This window comes from Mastigoproctus giganteus, chromosome 9 (assembly GCF_048544385.1).
Source record: "Mastigoproctus giganteus isolate SK-2022 chromosome 9, ASM4854438v1, whole genome shotgun sequence".
Classification (NCBI taxonomy): Eukaryota; Metazoa; Arthropoda; class Arachnida; order Uropygi; family Thelyphonidae; genus Mastigoproctus; species Mastigoproctus giganteus.
Genome location: NC_143583.1, coordinates 120,313,435 through 120,336,057, shown reverse-complemented (window position 1 = coordinate 120,336,057; position 22,623 = coordinate 120,313,435). Strand labels below are relative to the sequence as shown.

Sequence of the window (22,623 nt, the reverse complement as noted above, 5' to 3'; positions counted from 1 at the left end):
ATTTACTTATATTAAATTGATTAACTTACTTACAGTGACTCTACTGTACGCAGATATAAGAAATGCAGAATCTGAATTTGGGGAGTACTACAATGTGTACAGAAAGGACAGACAGGATAGGAAGGGAGGAGGGGTTATGCTATTAGTCAGGAATGCATAAAATCTAAGGCAGTGCATCCAGTTGACATCAATGGGCAGTGCAAAGTTGAGTTAGTTTTATGTGACATAAGCACTGAAAAAGGAAAAGTGAGAGTAGGAGTGTGTTATACGCCTGACTCTCATGAGAGTGACAAACTACTGTACAGAGAAATAGTGTGTCAGTAAATCTGAATGTCTTATAATTGGGGATTTTAACTCTCCAGATATTATTATTTATTATTATTATTAGCCATATGGTGCAAGGAAGCCTGAGGCTTTTGCTGCACCAGCCAAAAAAAAATCCATTACCCTGAGAGAGAAAGAGAGAGAGAGAGAGAGAGAGAGAGAGAGAGAGAAGTAGAAGGAAATCACCAAGAAAGAGAAGAATGATGATGATATCCAGCTCAGGACCCTGGGTATGCCAAGCCCATACTCACCAGATGTGAGTCCCTGGGGATAATGATTGGATGACTGTTTTCCACAGCAGCATATTCGAGAGGTAACCAGAGGGAGTAATACTCTTGATCTGATTATCAGCAGTAATTATTCATGCATTCAGAAGCTGCAGATAAGGTAACCACTAAGTGGCAGTGATCAACTGATATGGGATTTACTTAAAGATGTAACTACCATCAGGGGTAAAGGGAAGGGGTTTTTGCTTTTATAAAGGTGACTATGGCAGTCTCAGACAGTTTTCAAATTCTAAACACTGGGTCCAACAGTTACCAACAGTTAACAGCAAATTTTAAATGAGAAACATTCAAGGAATTAATATTATAAGTTACTAGGCTTTTCATGCCAACTCAGAAATACTGTTTAAGGTGTGGACCTAAATAGATGTTAGATGAGCTAATGAGTTCATGACAGAGAAGAAAAATGTATGGGATGCATATAAATTATCAGGTGACACAGAAGCCTATAGTAGATATAAGCTAGTCTGTAATCATCACAAAGGAAGTTAGGCAAGCAAAGGCAGATTACAAGAAATCATTGACAAAAGATGCAAAGACTTCTTTATTATGTAAACTCTAGAAGGAAGTGGATGAATCATATTGGTTCACTTGATATTGATGATTTGGCTGCTGATGATTATGCTCTGGTAGGTGACAAACTGAATGAGTACTTTGCATTTACATGATCACATGATGATTTCTGGTGAGTATGGGCCTGGCACACCCAGGGTCCTGAGCTGGATATCATCATTCTTCTCTTTCTTGGTGATTCCTTTCAACTTCTTGGCTTCCTTACACCATATGGCTAATAATAATAATAATAATAAGTAACGATCATCCTCATCATCGGATCAACCACAGGTATGGTGCCAAAGATGCTGCATAACAGCCTAGCAGCAATAGATCTCCCAGTGAACACCTACAAGGAACTCCAAAAAGTTGCAATCCTGAACATCTCTAGGATAGTCAGGGAGTTCCTTGACCAACAGTAACATCAGACATAACAACAACCACCCTGTGTACTTGGTAGCAATACCTGTCACGAGGTGGAAGCCCCAATCAGGGAGAAATAATATAAGAGCAATAATAATAATAATAATTTCTGTAGGGAAATGGAGGCCAGAAGTTTGTCAAACTCTAATAGGGAGCTAAACGACTTTGGAATAACTGAGAGGAAAGTGGAGGAGAAACTGTTGAAGGTAAACATAAGAAAGGTACCTGGGGTGAATGGGCGCTATCCAGTTATATTAAGAGAGACAGAAAAGTAAATAAGCAAACCTTAGGCATAATTATGAGAGCGTCCTTGGATTCAGGGGAGGTCTCCACAGACTGGAGATGTGCAAATGTATCCCCAAAGGGTGACACAAGTAATTACAGACCTGTTAGACATCTAGACAAGACTGCAGTTATAGTTCAGACCAGAGCCGGCGCAAGGATTTCGTGTGCCCTAGGGAAGACTTAAAATTTATGCCCCAGTTGTATTCTGTACCATCCAACCACCAATCAATCAATTACCCTGCCTACCAACAAGCTTACCTTTCCCACCCATTCATCTGTCTATCCATTCATCTATAATATTTAATTTTATAGATGAATTTTGCTGCTGTATATATTATGATTTATTGTATGATGTGATAATAACAATACAGTGCAAGAATACAACATGGAACATTATCACAAAATAAACTTTTATCGTTCTCCATTCCTCCTCTTCCACCCTCTTTTCCCTGGTCATCAAATTCATTGGCATGGAACGAGTTACAATGTTCTATTTACTATGATGAAAGAAATAGCTAATAGGGATCACAACAACACAAAGGACTAGAATTTTTTTTAAAAATTTAATAAGATTAATGGTGAATTTTATTTTCCCCTCAAAAATTTACTTTCCTTGTCTTTGCCTCTGCAAACGTTTTCACAAATTCTTTTATATCCATGTTATATGCCATTTGTTTCTTCAGTAGAAATTGTAGCTAGCCCACAGAGTCGGTCTGCATTCACTGTTGATCAAAAATAAGTTTTCATGAGTTTTCATAAAAACTCCTCTCGCCACTTGTGACGGTAACTGGCAGAGTTAAAAGAATTCTAAGAGAAATTACAATATTAGGCAAGGAGACTTCTAATTTACTGGAAAAATGAATTCAATAACATCTTTTGGAGAACTCTCTGCTATAATTTTCCCTAAGCAAGCTTTCAACTCGTCTGTCAAAAAAAATTACATTTTGTTGAAATGCGCTCCTAGGACCTTTGAAGCCTAGGGCAACTGCTTAGGTTCGCCTAATGGACAGGCTGGCTCTGGTTCAGACACATTAAGGGGAAATCTTGTCTGACCAATCTGATTGGATATTACGATGTGATCACAAAGGAACTGGGTCAAAAAATAATTTTGATATCATATACTTGGATTTCAGAAAATCTTTCGATACAGTGTACATGGAAGACTGCTGTACAAATTAGAGCAGTATAGCATTAAAGGCAAGTTGCTGCTATGGATAAAGGGATGGCTGAGTGGGACAGAAGGTGGTAATCAAAGATCGATGGACACTGTTCTTCATGGATTAATGTTATTAGTGGGGTTCTCCAGGGTTTGGTGTTGGGTCCATCATTGTTTTCTATATTTATCAATGATATTGATGAAGGTCTATCAGGCTTAATGTCCAAGTTTGCAAATGAGGGTTGTTTGTTCCAACAATCAAACACCCACTGGCTAAAGGCAACCTTCCACACATTTATTCTGCAACCATCTTTCCTCAGTTTGAATTTATGCACCCTCATGTGCATAGTCTGAGCAAGAAGAAAAATCTCATCAGCATTAAGCTTGCTCAATTCATTAAAAGCCTTAAACATCTCAATCAGATCACCCTAGAGGTGCCTAGTCTCCAGATACTGCAATTTGTAGAACTAAAACGTTTCTTGGTAAGAGCACTACTTTGTTCCCAACACCAACCTCGTTGCTCTTCTCTGTACCAGCAGCTCTATATCCTTCCAGACATGGTCATCTACAAAACATTTTCTGGGGGGGGGGGCAAAGTTTGGAAACAAATAATTACATCAATAAATTTTTATTTCATTTTTTAAATAATTATTTAATTATTTAATTAAACAAGTACATTATAGAATGCAGTATTGCATCAATACAAAAACACATACATAATGTATATAAATTTAAAATATAAAGGAAACAAGAATTAATATATATATATATATATATATATATTAATTCTTGATATATATTAATATATATATATATATATATATATATATAATATATAGATAATAATATATATATAACAAATAATAATATATAGATAATAATATATATATAACAAATAATAATATATATATTAATATATAGATAATAATATATATATAACAAATAATAATATATATATTAATATACAGAGTGTCTCAAAAATATTGGTACAAATGTTTGGGGTAGGTAGGAAACATCTAAAGGAATGTGAATCGCATAGGAACCCATAACTGGAAACGTCACAGGAAAGTAGTAGCAGAGGCACAAGAAGCAGAAATGACACAAGACAGTAATTAGTGGCAAACATTTATTTATTTGACATAATATTAACAATGGAGTACGAGATGGATGCATTTCATGGTGTTACAACAGATGCTCGAAGGTTCCACCGTGAGACGCGATGCATGCGTGACACCGGTGCAGCATGGATTGGCGGACACGGTCGAACATACCCAGAGTTTCTTTGACAGTAGCAGCAGAGCAGACGAGTCTCACCACGAGATCCATTTCCGTCTCCACAGGCAATTCACACACGATAGATTTGAGGGCCTCCACAGAAAGAAATCAAGGCTCAATAAATCAGGTGAGCGTGGGGGCCAAGCAATGGGTCCACCACGGCCAATCCATCAACACTCAAAACGCCTGTTCAAATGGTCACGAACACACCTTCCATAATGGGCAGGCGCCCCATCATGTTGAAACCAAATGTTGCATCTCACATTTGCTGGAACATCATCAAGTAACCCTGGCAGAACTTGTTCAAGAAAGATCCGATATTTAGCGGAGTTCATGCGAGATAGTAACAGGTATGGGCCGACTAAGCAGTCACCGACCATACCTGCCCACACATTTATTGCAAAGCAATGTTGTTCCGCATGGGGGCACACACCGTGTGGGCCCTCTGCTAATCCATACACTAGGTGCATGTCTGCCATCTCACAGTTCATATATCGATGCATGCTCTTCGTGCGGCGACTACTGCTTGAATGAGTAAACCAGAAATTTTCCCTCTCGCAAACTGATGAACAGCGCTGTGTACTGACTTATGGTGACGTTTCCAGTTATGGGTTCCTATGCGATTCACATTCCTTTAGATGTTACCTACCTCCCCTAAATGTTTGTACCAATATTTTTGAGACGCCCTGTATATATAGACAATAATAATTTCAATAATCACGTATCGTATAAGAATTGAATTCTCTGTCTATCGCTTGCAAACCCATTGATGACAATTTCAATAAATTTCTTCTTTATAGCTTCCTCTTCTAGTTTCTTCCTTTGTACACTAATCATACATAAACTTGATAAGAGAGTTTCTGAGATAGTGGACACCTTAACCATGTTTTCACATGGCTCAAGGTGCTGAAACCTCTTTCAATGGTACAGGTAATGTCATACCAATAGTTATTGCTGAATTAATAGAAGGGAAATAGTCGCAATGTTCCAAAACGTCTGGTAAAGTTTGAGGAATGTCAGTTGATGAACCAAAAACAGGAACACGTTTTATTGCTGCAATAGATGAAACACGTGTTCTATGGTTACTCCGCCGAGGGCCGAAACCAGCTAACCCGTAATAAAATTTTAAGGCAAACAAAGCATCCCATGGTCGAGGGTGTAAGGTTACATATCTCAATCACTTTTACTATTATAATTTGTGGAGTTTTTTACTTGATCCCAGGGAGGGGAAAGTGCCCTGTTTGCCCTCCCCCCCTCTGTGGATGCCCATGCCTCCAGACCTGTATGCAGTACTCAAAATGTGGCCTGGCCATTTTCTTATACAATGGGTAATCACCTCCTTTTCCCTGCTGGAAAAGTTCCTGTATATCATTGACAAAACCCCATGAGCTGTATTAGCAGCCTGTCAGTACTGTTTAGAGAAATTCATATCTGACTGCACAATTACGGCAGGTCTTTTTCCTTTTCCACTACCCTGAATGTAGTACCAACTACACAATTGTACGTTACTCTGAGGTCACTGCTACCGATATGCAATACTTTGCATTTGTCAATGTTAAATTTCACTTGCCATTTTTTAGCCCATCTGCCTAATTTTTCTAGATACTGTTGCAGTCGCATACTGTCATTAACCATAGAAAGAAAAAAATTGTATCTTCCCCAAACTTGAACATTAAACCTGATATTCCTTCATCAATATTGTTAATAAATATAGAAAACAACAATGGGCCCAGTTAGAAATGAAAAAACCACTAAAATTTACAAAAAATTGACCAGCTTACCCAGAACCGAAATAAGCGCGTCTCACTCCAATCTCATCTAACCTTGTTTTACAAGTACATGGCAATGCGATTTTAGCATTACTCTCTGAGGTTTTAATACTGCAGTAAACTTATATAATATTCTATAAACCACAACTCAGTGGGGAATAATAGCGACACTCATTAAGACTGCATTCTTAACGGCTGAATTTTATATGAAGTCAGACTACATTTTGGTATTCATCAATTTCATATATAAACAGAGAGAGAGAAAAATGCAGATGTGCTATTGAAACTAACAGTATGGCCAAGGCCAATCCAATCTTGAATATTGCACATAGGATTTAGGAAAGGTGTGGAGCTGTTGGAAAGAATACAGAGAAGAGCATTGAGATAGGTTAAGGGCAAAAAGGTATTCTTATAAAAAAAGAGACTTGTGTTTATAAACTACTGTGCTTGGAAAAAAAAAAAATCTGCAGGGCAATTCAACCAATGTGGGACTTTAAATATTTGAATAAACTAAATGCCGAGGGAAGTTTTACACTTAGTCATGTGACGTACACAAAGGGACATAAATTAAATTGAGAGGGGATAATTGTAGAATGGATGCTCACTAGTTGTGGCACCTGTTCAGACTGGTTTGGAAGTGTGGGGAGTGTGAATTACAAATACCAATTCAGAAGAACAGTGCCTGTGTAAATATCTACACAAAAGGGATATACAGCAGAAACTGAATGTCTATAAGAGAGAAAGTAGAAAGGCTCTGCAGTATGAAAAATGGAACTTTGGAAGTGACATAAATTGGATTTTTTTTATTCCTCCTACATCTAATCAGCATAATTATGGCTAACCCTCAGCTATAATTATGAGAGCATCCTTGGACTCAGGGGAAGTCCTCCCCATGGACTAGAAATGTGCAAATGTATCCCCAATTCACAAAGGGAAATCTAAGTATGAGCAATTTTACCCAGAACAGAAGTTAGTTTAACTTCTGTTCCGGGTAAAATAATGGAGTCACTGGTTAAAGATGCATTCAGAGTAAAATAATGGAGTCACTGGTTAAAGATGCATTCAGAGTAAAATAATGGAGTCACTGGTTAAGGTTAAAGATGCATTGCAGGATCATCTAGACAAGACTGCAGCAATAAATCAGACACAGCATGGGTAAGTTAATGCCTCTGCTACTACTATTACTGCATCACTTTTTATCAAATAATAGTTGCAGACATTGATTACGAACCTTTAAAAATCCCCTAAGCTGTATTACTTATTTTCACATTTAATTGCCCCATTTCTTTTGAGGGTGATTTAATGTGACTGTTTGTTTGTTTTAAAAAAATAATTTTCTTTTAAAAAGACATAATGGCTTTTAAAAAAAATTAAAAATGAAAACAAAAATACCAGAATAATGATGTATGAATCCTTGCCACTCATCAAACAGTGAAATGAGTATGTTTTGTGAATACCTGACACCTAAATACTAGAACAAGAAGGAGCCATTTCCATATGAAAGGATTTGGAATTTCCATTAAAAAAATGGTAGCACTCACTTTACGATTTGTCATGATATAGAGGAATTCCTTTTTCTTATTAAATAGCATATCAGAACTAACTGGACTGCCATCATCTATTTCCAGATCACTGTACTCAAAAGCATTAGTTGCAGATTCCACTACAATCTGAAAAAAAACACAATATTTTTTAATTGTATGAATGTTTACAATAATAAATTTCAATTAATTTACAGTATATAACAAGGAAATAATATATAATATAAATAACCAACCAAAACTCGAGAATTTAAACAATAGACTTAAAAGAAAAAAAAAAGACTTAAAAATGAAACTAAAATAATGCATAAATTTGTGCATATTTATGCATTATTTTTCATTAATAATTTCCAGACACCAATTTCATTCTGTCTTAAATATTTTCTTGAATGTACATTATTGCTAGTAGATATTTACAATCTATAAAATCATTCATTTCGCAGTATGGTACTTAACTCATAATCAAGCATGCAAAAAATTGCAATTCCTCTCTGCAAGTTAAAATTTGAAAAATCAGCAAAAATTCAAAGTTGTTCCTTTTTTTTTGTTACCTTTATTTTCAATCTTTTCTGAATACAACTATGAAAAATCCATGTTCTATATTAAAAATATATATTTTTAATTAATTTTTGAAGTTAAACCTCTTAAGACCCAGGAGCATGAGAAATGCAAATTTAAAAACACTAGAAACAGACACCAGCCTATCAGTAACAGGAATGCTGATTTTTTTTTTTTTTTTTTTTATGAAAACCCTAGAACACGAGAGGTATTAGAACCTATAGTACTTTACTGTGCTTGGGTTGGAGATTGAGAAGACAAAAGAAGATATTTGTTGACATTAGACTTCAACGTCTGTAGACTGTAATTTTCAGGAAATACATATGAAGGAAGGTTGTTCCAGAAAACGGCAGTTGATTGAATAAACGAGAAAGATGAAAAGTTGGCTCTGTGAGTTTGAAGTTGGACAGTAAATGGATGTTGGCAGCACGTGTTCGGGCTGTTTTGAAAGAGAGAGAGAGAGAGAGAGGGAGAGAGAGAGAGAGAGAGAGAGAGAGAGAGAGCAGGAATTATAGAAGCCAATTCAGAAGAATAGTGCCCATGGAAGTATCTGTAGAAGAGGCATGCAGCAGAAACAGTACGTCTATGAGACAGCGAGTAGAGGGACTCAGTTTAGATTTGAGTCATTAATTAACCTAATTGCAATCTCTGAATGGAATCTAGAAATCTGAGAGAGGTTTTGGAGGACCCACCTCAGATGTTGGAACAATATTCTATTGTTCGGATTTGCGATTTGTACAGAGTAAACAGTTGTTTCAAAGAAAAGTAACACTGAACTGAAAGAGAAAACCAAGTTTTTTAGATGCAGAGGAAGAAATATTTGTAATTTGCTTGTGTCATGAGAGATTAGAAGTCAGGGTAATCCCTAAAAGAGATATATCACCTTGCCTAGAAATTGAAGTGTCACCAATATAAGCATAGGAGCAGAAGAATCCTTTTTGAGAGATATAAGACAGGATTGAGTTTTAGAAGGATCGAAATCAACTAAGTTATCTTTGCCCCACTGGAGAATTGCCTGGAGATCCGCATTTAAGGAATTGGTAGCAGATATTCGAGAAGTTGAAGCTGATTGAGCAGGGCAAGGTTTCAAAATATGGATAGGATTTCTGGTCAATGGAAGATGGTCATTAATCGAATGAAGAAAAGAATGGTAGAAAGAACTGAACCTTGGGGACACCAGCATTAGTGGAGAAGTTAGAAGACAGAGAGCCATCTACCATCATCTTCAGTGAGCAGTTGAAGAGAAAACTGGATAACCAATTACAAAAAACAGTTGGCAAATCATAAGATGGAAACTTGTTTAGAAGACCTTTATGCCAAACATGATCAAAAGCCTTTGAGATGTCAAGAGCAGCTGCTTTAATTTGTCCATAAATGGGTAACATAAGCCAGAACATCACCAGCGGATCGACACTGACAGAATCCATACTGGAAATCGTTGATCAGATGGAGGGTTTCTAGATAGTTTAAGAGTTGGTGATTAATTGATTTCTCCATTAGTTTAGAAAGAGCAAGAGTAATTGCCATGAGACGATAATTGGATGGGAGTGATTTGTCACCCTTTTTAGGTACTTGCTGGATATGAGCAAATTTCCAAGTAGAAGGAAAAACACCTTTGAAATAAGAAAGTGAAAAAAGGCGACACAGAACAGGAGTAAGTTCAGGAGCACAGATTTTGAGAACAAGGGGAGAAATACCATCAGGACCTGGAACTTTCTTAGCATCATGATTGGTCAAAATCCTTCTAGCATCCTTTTGATGGAAGACCATAGGAAGCACTAAATGGAGCGTGTTGGGAAAGGTGGATGGTGTTTTACCAAGATTATTGGAAGGCTAGCAGGTCAGCTTTATTCTTGGCTGAAGTGACAATAGAACCATCTGGTTTTGACAGAGGTGGGAGCAGAGATGGGCTAAAGTTGCGACCAATAGCTTTGGCTAGAGACCAGAATGCTCAGCTACCGTTAGGGCAAGAAGCAAGTTTTCTACTCGTAGCCTGATCAAAATCTAGTTTAGACTGATTAATAACTGCTTTACAATTGTTGCGAGCTTTGGTATAGGCAGAAAATGAAACTGAAGAATTGGAATCAAGCCAATTACAATATGCAACATTCTTCTCTTGAACAGCCTTAACACATTTATTGGAAAACCAAGGTTTGGATAAAGGACGAGATTTTAAAGTGGAGTGTGGAATAAAGGATTTCATTCCTACAAGAATTATTTCACTAAACGATCAGAGCAAACATTGACATCAGAAGTTTTGAAACAGTAGTCCGACCAAGGAAAAGAAGAAAAGAAATCTCGCAGGTTATCCCATTTTGCATTCTTGTAATGCCAAACAATATGAGGTTGGGAATAGCCATGAGATAAAGACTCCATTGGAGAAGAGACAATCAGCAAGTTGTGATCTGAGGTGCCTAAAGGACCACTCACTTCAACCATGTACTTAGAAAGATGGTTTGTGAGAAAAGGATCAGTTGTGTTGGCTGATTGGATTGTCTGGTATTCTGGTAGGTAAATGAAAAATCTGTGTGAAGTCATTAGTAATTGCAAAAGCCTCAGTATCTCAACCAGCTGAGTCTGTGTGATTAGAAAATGGAAGTCAGCTGGAGTTGTGAAAATTAAAATCACCAAGGAAAATTAACTTACCATTAGGAAAGTTGGACTGGAGCAAGTCAAGTTGCAAAGAGAGAAAGTCAAAGAGTTCCAAGTGATTGGTGGAGTTGGTGGATTAGTGAACCTCAAAAGACTTCAATCATGCTGCATGGAAGAGATTTGGAAGAGTTGACTGGAACTTAGCTCTGGAGACTAAACATGGGTTACACCACTTCAAGCCTCCAATAAGCAGAGTGGTGGTATTGCACTGGTTGATGAGTCATTTACCACTTAATGTTGCCTGGTAACACAGAGGGCGGCATTCCTCCATGTGGTGTGGGAACCAACCTCGACCTCTGCTTATATTGGTTCACACCTGGGTGGTCACTCATAGTGTGCTTGCGCATGGGGCTATACCCAGGATTACTAACAGTCCCATCATCAACAGTTGCTTGGAGAGTCTTCACAGATTCTTTCTTAACCACTTCCAAAAAATTACTTGCCCCTGAGTAACATCCAACTAACTTGTATTTTCTGAAAAGCAATGAGCTGGCCTTCTTCCTCTTACTGAGACTACACATAGGAGGGTGCATAAATTCAAAATGAGGAAGGATGGCTGCAGGAGAGACGTGTAGAAGTTTGCATTCAGCCAGTGGTTGGTTGATTGTTAGAACAAACTTCCACCTGTTGTTATGAAAGTGGATAGGTCAGAGGTTCCCACACTTTCTCAGTTCACTGCACCCTTAAGAGTCTCAATAATTTTTTCACAGCACCCCTAGACCAAAATAAATACCTAACAGTTCCATTTATTAAGTAGTTAGGTCCAAACAACTTAATAAGTAATGCTGAAACTGTGAACTACCTTGACCTAGTAATTCATGCAGTGTCCGACAGATGTCAAGCAGCACTGTGTGTTTCCCTCAAAAACTTAAAATATCCTGTGGTGCCCCTGTGAGTTCACTGCGGTGGCCCAGGGTGTTGCAGCACACAGTTTGGGAACTGCTGGGTAGACTGAATAAATTCAAGGAAGAACTGGACAAATTCTTGGACAGGATAGACAGATACGGAGGGTAAGTTTTTTTTTTTTTTTTTGGCTGAGGCTCTATAAGCTTGCTTTCCTGCATCATTTGCCATCACTAATACTAATCAATCTGAATTAGGTCATGCACTGCAACTTATTAAAACTAGTGCTGCACCTGTTGAGAAAACATACAACTTAAAAAATCATTTACCAAATGCCAAACAGCATTTAGGAGCTCCAAATATTTTGTGTTCCATCTTTAAATTATAGTGTATGAAGTGTCAGGTATCATTTAGTAATGATCTATGCCATTTATTTTTCCAGAATTTTAAAGTTGCAACTTTTTGAAAAACTAAAGGTAAAATTTTACATTGATGGCCAATATTAATAGAAATACCGGTCATTAAAGGAATTAATCGGATTATTTCATATTAATAGCTGACATTAATAGGAAAAAAAAAAGTTTTTTTTTTTTCCCATTAATGCAATTATATCATGTGACATTGTAATTCTTATTTCTAGAGCTTTAATATGGACTCAGTTTCATCCCTGTATGTTAAACAGCAACAGCATTACAACCCTTTTGTCATTATCTGTGAGTCAGATTTTACTTATTCTTTTTTAACTTCTAAATGGCCATAACTCTTGACATAATTAAAATAAACTTCTGAAATATTGAAGGTATTCAATTCTCATATGTTGAAAAAAATCACTTGGCTTTCACTGAAGCTGCAGCAGATGAGATATGTCGAACTGGCATGAAAAAACTCTAGAGCTACTAGAGTAATTCTGAATTCAAAGCTGGTGGTCTACTGTTTCAGAAAAATTGGACAGCTCTGAATATTAGTTCCTCACAGCATGTCCTGCACAGCCTATTGAGCAATAACATATACTGTAATTAATATGTAGTCATAAAGTATCATGTCAAATAATCAATAATCATGTTCTGTAAGATATGCATGTAAAAAAAAAACAGAATAGGAGCAACTTTCAAAGCATCAAAAAATTTTCAGTTGCGAAACACAAAGCAAAATGCAACAATACTGCAAATAATGCCAATGTAAAATATATTTGCAATTATGTCAAGCAAAAATGCATATGATAAAATATATTTAAATAATGCATTCCATAACAAATTAGAATAGTACCTTTTTTAAATGTCCTGTAGCTGTACCAAGAAATACTATAGTGTAATCATGAGTAGAAGCCGATGCCACAGATGTAAGAAGAGAGTCAGAATAAGTCAGCACAGGTAATGCTTTAATTGGTATGCTACCACCTAATGGAGTATTTATATCCAAACCACAAAAGTCATCACTGATTTGAATTACCTATAAAAAAAATTAAGTTTAAAAGTATTAAGGAAAAAAAATATCTTTATAAAAAATACATAGATGGATACCATAATGTTGATTATGTTATGTAAAAGAGATTCTGTACCATAACAACTACCAGAGATTTGGCAGTACAAATACTATAACTAGAACGATACAGAGTATTTAAAGAAAATAGTGATAATACAATTTTATTTAGATTTATTGTCTGTTTTTTTTTTTTTTTTTTTTTTATAATAACACAAAACAGTAATGTAAAACAAAAAATAATCATCTGTAACAGACAATGTGGGCTTACAAAATAACTTACATAACTGTCACATATCTGTGACTTGCATACATACTACTTAATCTCGCATCATTCTGCCAATTTGACAGTAGAGGTGTCACCTCTAAAGATCTGTACAAGTAAAGAAAAAAATTACATTTCATATTGAGATGAATGTGATATTATTTCATATTATTATATGCTTGTACATATACATATACATACATATGCATATAAGTTTTTCTGTTATATGATTGCATATAACTTACCAATCATATTACTATATGATTGGTAGGTTATATGCAAATACAAAACTATTTAATACCCTTATCATGCACCATAATGTCTTTAACCAAACCTTGTTTTATCTGGGCCCAGGAGAATATTGGAGGAGAGCTAGGGGCAGGGCTGAATTTACACACAAGCTACAGCTTAGGGCCTTCCATGCCAGTATAGAAAAAGTCATAAAAAATAAATAATTTATAAATAATAAACATCACTATACAAAAACATGAAAATTATTGTTGTTATTATAAACTTTTTGCTTTTACTTTATATAAAAAAACAATTTATTGCAATATACTTTTTGTTGTTTTTACAATATGCCTTTATATTTTTAAACAAAAATTAATGAAAATAATGTCTTTTGTTTCATTATATTATTAATTTAATTGATATTATTGTTATTATTAACAGTGTCAAAAATATCTGTTTTTTTTTTTTAAACAATTAATAAAAAAGTATGTATTACTGTGTATGTAGCATTTCATATGCACCCTTTGATGACCACGAAAACTAAAATTTACTGAGTGATGGGGAGTCTCTTAAAAGTTATGGCTTAGGGGCCCCAACAACCTTAAATCCGGCCATGGCTGGGGGGGGGGGGGGACAGGGCTCACACAAGTTTCTTGTTAAAAAAATTTGTTTGATATATAATCAGCTGAAATACTTCTTAAGTGAGCCCCTTGTTAAAAAATTGACACCATACCCCTGTCCACAACTCCTCTGATTTTTCTGTGACTATTTCTCCAGCCTATTTTACTAATTCCTATTACATTTGATTTCCTGTTAATTTATATTTTCAATGAAGTCCTTACAAAATTTATAAAGGCGGCATTTATTTTTATATCTCAGGCAAAAATAAGTAAAAAATTAAGTACGAAATCTAATCTTGGATACTGATTATTATTTTTACTAAAATCACTACAAATATTTGCAAATCCTTTACAAGTATTATACAAAAAAAAAAAAAAAAAAAAAGGTTTTAGCACCACTGTTTTAAACTCTGTAAATTATTTATCTATACTACTGCTACGAATAATAATAATCCAAAGCATGAAATGAATACGTACATCATGCGGAAGAGAAATATTAATGATACTGCATCGAGTTTGGCGCAGGATAAACTCAATCGCGTTCAGACCTTAGGCAGAGGGATCGGTTCGAAAAATCAGAGACAGTCTCCCAAGGAAGACAGTGGAGCAAGTGGCGCTGTCCCTCCGTATAGCTACCACAAGAGAAGGGCAAGACCATCCAGCCCCACCAACTGGAAGTGCTTCCTGTGCAACTACGCTAGTGACCAGCCAGGAATGGACAAAATGCCAACGCATGAAGTGGAGCATCGAAATGAATATGTACAACATGCAAGCTTACTACGAAATAACGAAGCTGGAGACCGATACAACAACTTACAGGGTGAGACTACATACCAAGTGGTAGGAACTATTCTCGGATATTCGGGTCGCTGAACAGCAAATAGCGGACCAGAGAAAGACCATCGTCACGAAGAACCTGATAGCTCCTCCAATCTTGGTAAAAATCAAGCAGGACGTGAGCGATCAACTACAAAGGATAAAGAATACGGAACCAGAGGAAGAAGAACATACGACCACTGAACCAGAGGAGGAAGAGCAAGAAGAAATACAACCCACAGCAGCTGAAGTGGAAAGAGACTAGGTCATAATTCGAAGCAATGGACCTCACAAAGATTAACGTGATACCGAAGCAGAGGCCGAATAAAACCTTGTGGAGAGTCACAGACCACCTCAATCGGCACATGATACCGCATTACCTCGACAGCAATGGTGCAAAACTGGAGGCCATCCACACAGCCGTGTATTCTGCTGTGGCAGCAGCCACGAGGATTAATGGAAGAGAAACAAGAGACCAGCAGCAGAAGAAACCTTCTGCATGGAACCGTCAGCATGGGAAAGAAGACTTCAGCAGAAGTTAGAGGAATTAAGAGTCAAGATAGGCCAATTGACCCAGTACCAACAAGGTAATAGAAGTAAGAAATTGATTGGAAAGGTGAGGAGCATCCTCAAAAGAGATAGTGTACAAAGCAAACATGAGACCAGAAATCAGAGAATAGGAGAATACTTGGACACACTGAAGCAGAACCTCCTTGCACTCAGCAGGAGACTACGTCAATACAAATGGAGCTCCCAGAGCAAAATGAATAACCGAATCGTCAATGAGGACCAAAGAGCCTTCTTCAGGAAACTGGGACAAGATGAGAAAGCAGGAAACGGACCACCCAAGAAGAAGACGATCGAGGAGTTCTGTGGAAACATATGGAGCAGGGAAGAAAGACATAACAGCCGAGCCTCCTGGATAGAATTAGAACGCAAGAAAACCAAGTACGTACAAGAAATGAGAGGGTAGGAGATTCGGGAAGAAGTAAAACAGACGATCAAGAACTCTCAAAATTGTCAAACTCAAGGAACAGATAATGTCCACAACTACTGGTACAAGAAGCTCACTTGCACATACAAGCACTTGGCAAAGCAGTTCACTCAAATGATAAGGCACTCAGAGACAATCCCGAAGTTTCTCACTCAAGGTATCACATATCTGAAGCCTAAATTTGAATTTGGTCTAGATGAAGCCTAAAGACGAAGATACGAGAAACCCAGTGAAATATAGGCCAATCACCTGCCTCCCAACAATGTACATGATCCTGACCAGTGGCATAACCAGAAAGAAATCAGACCACTTGGAGAGCCAGAACATAATGGCCGAACAGCAGAAAGGATGCAAGCGGCTGAGCAAAGGATGCAAGGAGCAATTAACCATAGATGCCGCGGTTATGGACAAGCCTACAAAAAGTGCCGAAACACGTGCACAGCCTACATCGATTACCACAAGGCATTCGACTCCATGCCTCATAGCTGGCTAATAGAGGCGCTGAACATCTAAAATTCAATCCGATAGTGACAAACTTCATAAGAGAAACGATGGCAAAATGAAATACCACCATTAAGGTCGAAAACATCACAACCAGGCCAATCCCCATCAGAAGAGGAATCTTTCAGGGAGATGTTCTGAGCCCAATGTCGTTCTGTCTAGCACTTAACCCGCTATTCACCATGCTCAACAATAGCAAGTACGGATATAACCTCAAAGAAGGAAGGAAGAACCTGTACACCCTCACCCACCTGATGTACATGGATGACATCAAGCTCTACATGGGAATCGAGAAACACCTCCAGCAACTACTCCAGATCACCAAAGAATTCAGCAATGATATTAGGATGGAATTTGGTCTAGATGAATGCAAGACCCACAAAGTGCACCAGGGAAAATTAGTCATCCGAAACTACCAGCTGCAGACTGGTAAAGAGATCGAGGCCATGGAAGAGGGAGAGGCCTACAAATAGTTGGGTATGATGCAGGCTCGGAAGTTACAGCACAAGGAATTAAGGCCTGCCTGATCGAAAAATACCATCGGAGACTCAGAAGCCTGCTGAAAGCAAAGCTTGACGGAAGAAACACAGTTAAAGCCATAAACACCTATGCAGTCCCAGTGCTAACATACTCCTTCAGGTCATAGATTGGACTAACACCTAGCTGGAGGATATCATAAGAAAAACAAGAACAATGATGACCAAGAGCTGCCAACACCACCCAAAATCTGCCGTGGAGATATTGACAATTTCCCGGTTGATTTGATTTGATTTTGATTTTTGTGGCTCAAAAACAGCAGGGTTATAGTGCAGGGTTAAAAATTAAAGTTAAAAACTTTTAAAAAGGTTACTTCATCGAAAAGTACTTATATATACACGGACATATCAATAAATAAAATCAGTACAATGATAAAAACAAATTGTATATTTCATATGAATGTCTATTTATTAACCGATTTTAAAAATTTAAAAACTGCTGACACATTGTCATTTAAAATCTGACTGAGTGTATACAACTGCCCGGAAAGCAGGAGGAAGGGGCCTGATAGACCTGATTGAGCAACAGGAGACAGCGATAGTTAACCTGAAGGATTACTTCCAGAAACACACGGCAGCACTCCACCGGGCCATAAGGAAGATAGCCAAGCGGTATACCCCACTCAGCCTAAGCGAGGAGTCGTCCCCAACCAGGAGACACAAACGAAGATAGAAAGATGGGCACAGAAGATACTCCATGGCAGAGACTATAATGATCTCCATCAAGATCACATAGATAAAATTGCTTCCAATGCATGGCTCACGAGCGGGACGCTCTTCCTCGACACTAAAAAAACCAAACCATAAAATATTTCAAAAAATAACAAAGTTTTCCTTGTTAAACAATTTAGCAGTAATTAATTGCGTGTTTTTGAAGGATTTTCACAGTACGTTGAATTCCTGATTTTTAGAATGGCATTCTTAAAGATTCCTATATATTCATGTATTTTAACTGCCTCAATTTCTCGAGATTGCATTTGACTATAAATAACTTCCACATTAGGCATTATCTGATGGAAAAGTTCTAACCAGAACTCGAATTTTTCATTACTCAAGAGGTGCAAAATTCCAGTTGTTTCTGAAATCGTCTTATCTGCTGTTACATTTCGTTTTATCTGAGATCTGGGCATCTGAGTGTTATGCTAGGCTGGGCTTCAATATTCTGAATTACATAAAATGCTTTGAACGCTGCCTAAGTTCCGGGAATGGTTTGGATGCTTCAAAACCCTAATTAAAGCATGTCCCAGAAAACGCCAATGAACTTATGCGACTGCATAGTGGTCTTTATAATAGGGCAATGATCTCGTGCCTAAAGATCTATTCAGTAACGTGGAGATTAGAACTTGCAGCTCAGATCAGTGTTGTGTTTTTTCACAACACTCAGATCAGTGTTGTGAAAAAACACAACACTGATCTGAACTGCAAGTCTGACTATAATAGACCCTATCTATTATAGTCAGAAATTGGAGTGCAGCAAATAATGGTTTCTTTACTATAAAACTTGTGCTATGAATAATGTGTAGAAAGAGAACAGGTAAGAGGCAAGGATATTTAAACAAAACATAATTTATTGGGTAACCTGCACTTTAGTGTAGTGAGTCACGGTCAGCCATCCAGTCACACAGCTCGGAACTATCGTGAATCGTATTCTGACGGGCAGTTCCGACTTGACTGAGCATGCGCAACACTCTATCTGCCAGTCTGTGTTAGGAGTTGTCACGGAGCATGCGCGACACTCTCCGTATCTGCCGGTCCATATAATCGAACGAGTTCCGACTTCACTGAGCATCCGCGACACTAACAATATATGCTGGTCCACAGAGTAGTAACATCTTATTTCTCTGTGTGCTGGTTTATGTGCTGCGAATTGTCACTATACACTGGCAATGTACTACGTACGCGCAACAATTTTTTTTGTTTTTTTCGTTTTCAGAAAGAATAAAAAACAATTTTCTGATTACATAAAAGAATTTGATTAGAAAAATAAAAGTAGAGAGTGATAAAAACAATAATGGACAAACCTATATACTTTTTTTTTCGTTTTCAGAAAGAATAAAAAAAACCAATTTCTGACTACATAAGAAATTGATTTTAAAAATTAAAGTAGGCATTCATTCATTCAGGGATATTCATGTGTTATAGTGGCGGACCCCAGGGTTTCACCCATAAGCCGCTATTGTACTTCTTGTATTTAAGCTTACACCAAAACCGGCCATTTGTATGTAGTGTGTCGGGCGTGTAAGCGTTATGATGTGTTCTATTTTCGGCCGGTGCCTGGATCTTAGCAGATGAGAAGCAGTAACACCTGGTCACTACGTCCCACTCTCCAATGAAAGTAGACAGTTATAAAACAATAAAGGAAATAAGTAATTATTGTTAATTGTTATCCGTCGCCACCGCTGGGAGATGAGCCAGGCTGTCCACAGCACAGAGTAGTAATATATCTTACTTCTCTGTGGTCCACGGTACTCTGGCTGCTCTCCGTCAGGGATCGCCTGAACTTCCTGACGGAAAACAAGAAAAGGAGAGAGCATTAGTGAGGGAGATAGCTGAAAGATGGGGGTAAAAAGGAAGGAGGAGGAGGAGGAAAAAAGCGTCAAAGGTGGCGGACAACGTGGAGTTCCACTAGGGGCTCTGCGACCAAGAAGCCAGATCAGAACCCGACACAAAACTACATATACAACACTTTTCTGGCTTTTACAGAAGTTCTGTATTCATCGCAAGAGGATGGCGTAGATGTGGGAGATCACAGGTGGTGCCTGACCTAAACATTATGCCACTACACACAGAACTGACTATGCTGAATTGCCTTAGCATATCCCTTTGAACTTAAATTTAATGGTCCTGTATACCCATTAAATTTAAGTAGAAAGTAAAAAATTTAAGTATAAAGTTATTATAAGTGTTTTTTCCCTCAGAAGGAACCTTAAGACAGAAAGGTAAGTGTCACCCACAGAAGGACAAGGACCTTACAATTGAAAGGAAAGTGTGTATTATACGTTAAATGGTAACACTGTAATGTGCACAAATTATTACAAATATATACAAATAATCACAAAATATACTCTTATTATTATTTTCAGGAAAAAAAAAACATATTACCTAAAAATAATAAGTAAAAATTAACAATAATTACTTATTTCCTTTATTGTTTTATAACTGTCAACTTTCATTTTTAAAATCAGTTTCTTATATAGCAGAAAATTGATTTTTTATTCTTTCTGAAAACCAAAAAAAAAAAAAAAAAGTATATAGGTTTGTCCATTATTGTTTTTATCACTCTCTGCTTTTATTTTTCTCGTCAAATTCAATTATGTAGTCAGAAAATTGTTTTTTTATTCTTTCTGAAAACGAAAAACAAAAAATTACTGCGCATACCTAGTAAATTGCCAGTGTATAGTGAGTGTCGCGCATGCTCCGTGACAATTCGCAGCACAGACCAGCAGACATAGTTAGTGTCGCGCATGCTCAGTAAAGTCGAAACTTCTTCAGAATATATGGACCAGCAAATACGGAGTGTCGCGCATGCTCTGTGACAATTCCCAGCACAGATTGTCAGATACAGAGGCAACCGACAGATAGTGAGTGTTGCGCATGCTCAGTCAAGTCGGAATGTGCCCGTTAGAATACGATTCATGACAGTTCCGAGCTGCAGTGACTGGCGTGCTGACCGTGACTCACGACACTAAAGTGCAGGATTACCATTTATTGTTACTACTCGTCAGAAATGTACATATAATATATTTATGGACAGATTGTTTTTTCCTCACACTAATATAAATAGAGATAATACTTTATATGTCTCTAGCATGTGATATGGGTTTAATGAATTGTTTATTAAACCCATATCACCTCTCTCTCTCTCTCTCTCTCTCTCTCTCTCTCTCTCTCTCTCTCTCTCTCTCAGGGTACTCAATTTTTTTTTTTTTTTTTTTTGGCTGGTGCAGCATAAGTCTCAGGCTTCCTTACACCATATGACTTCGGCTAGGTGATTTTTGGGCAGTAAAGTTCCTAGATAACGATAGTTTTGTCTTCTTCAGTCTGGATGGGGTTTCTGTAGATTATTCGGCAATTCTTCAAACAATCTAGAACTTAGGTTAAAAGTATAGCATAAGCACGATCAAAGGCTAGCAAGCCCAAAGCTTTCGAAACTGGCGAGAGAAGCTATAATCAAAAGCTCTGACAGCAAGAGTGTGTCCAAAAAGTCTGTTCCAAGATAAAGCAGCTCAACCACTCCTCTCCTTTGTCTTCACCTGAGTATATATAGGTTCCCCCTTCCCTTTTACACTTTTCATGCTCCCATTGGTCCAGAGCTCATTTGAGTGAGGAAATTAAATTTCCAGGGCTGATAGCTGGATACCAAATAACAGCGAAAAAAAATGAAACTCATATTTCTTCGGGGTGAGAGTTCCTGATCTTTGAACTTGGAAATCTAATTCTTGCAAAAGGAACTGCCTCACACAATCTACTCCGCAGTTATTAGATTCGGGTTACCCCTTAAGGTCTGTTTTCAATTGTCATAACTTCTTTTATCCGATAAAGATAATCAAGTACCTCTTTGTTATCCGCATTTTCTATATACCATAATGGTCAGAAACTGATCAATTGTGCTGTGACCCCACTAATAAAGGTGGGACTGCCACCATAATTACAGTGTACTGACCTTGCTTAATGTGGTGCCAGAGAGGCGTGCATTCTAGCGGGGAAATGAAGGAAAGGAACGCAGATAAGAGCGCTGTTGTGTTTCGTACTCCCTATAGTACAGTAGAGGGACAAAAGTATAGGAGTAGCTTGAAGGCGGATAATAGGTAAAATTTAGATATTTTACACTGCATTTGCTGTCGCTTGTAGTTCCTCCATGCACTCTTTTAAGGATTCAAAATTTTCATAAATGCTGTTCACAGTGCGTATATTGAAGTTCCATTTTGTAGGGGAAGTTCGGACAACATGGCTGTTCATATGCTTTCTGAGAACAGAGAGATGCTGTGTTGATCTCGAGAAAACTGTTGGTATCGACACGAGGTTCAAAAAGAATATTCTTGAATCTCGGGTACTACTTGCTGCATTTCTCATTATCAGATTTAGTTGGTGTGCATAGCAATGAATAAAATGTGCATTTTTGTACACTTCTTTTATTTTAGCCTGAACTACCCCTTTCTTGCCTTTCATCACACTTGAGCCATCAAATGTCTGAGCAACCAGTTTTTGAGTATTTCTTTCGAGGATTATGCCTAATTGATCTACAAACAATGTAGATCAATGATTTACGAACAATGTCCTCACTTTCCAAAAGCATATCATTCCAGTGCGATGGGGTGTGGCGTTATCATCCATAAACACGAACTCGGGGCCAATGGCACTTCAGAACAGACGCACATGGGGAAGGGTTAGTTCAGAACAGACGCACATGGGGAAGGGTTACTTCAGAACAGACACACATGGGGAAGGGTTACCTCAGTACAGTAGCGTGCACCAGTTATAGTACCGCCTTCCAGTATCTGGAGTTGTGTACGTCCATC

At 37.6% G+C, this 22,623-nt stretch overlaps 1 protein-coding gene across 1 annotated transcript in view; it reads right to left on the bottom strand.

Annotated features, from left to right (window-relative positions):
- Positions 1–22,623, bottom strand: part of LOC150080683 (plexin-A2-like) — a 221,690-nt gene that overhangs the window by 186,096 nt on the left and 12,971 nt on the right. The window contains exons 3-4 of the mRNA XM_090381092.1: positions 12,929–13,111; positions 7,610–7,738 (exon numbers count right to left, since the gene is read on the bottom strand). Of these exons, the coding sequence (XP_090237218.1) occupies positions 7,610–7,738; positions 12,929–13,111 (312 nt within the window). The remainder of the gene's footprint in view (positions 1–7,609; positions 7,739–12,928; positions 13,112–22,623) is intronic.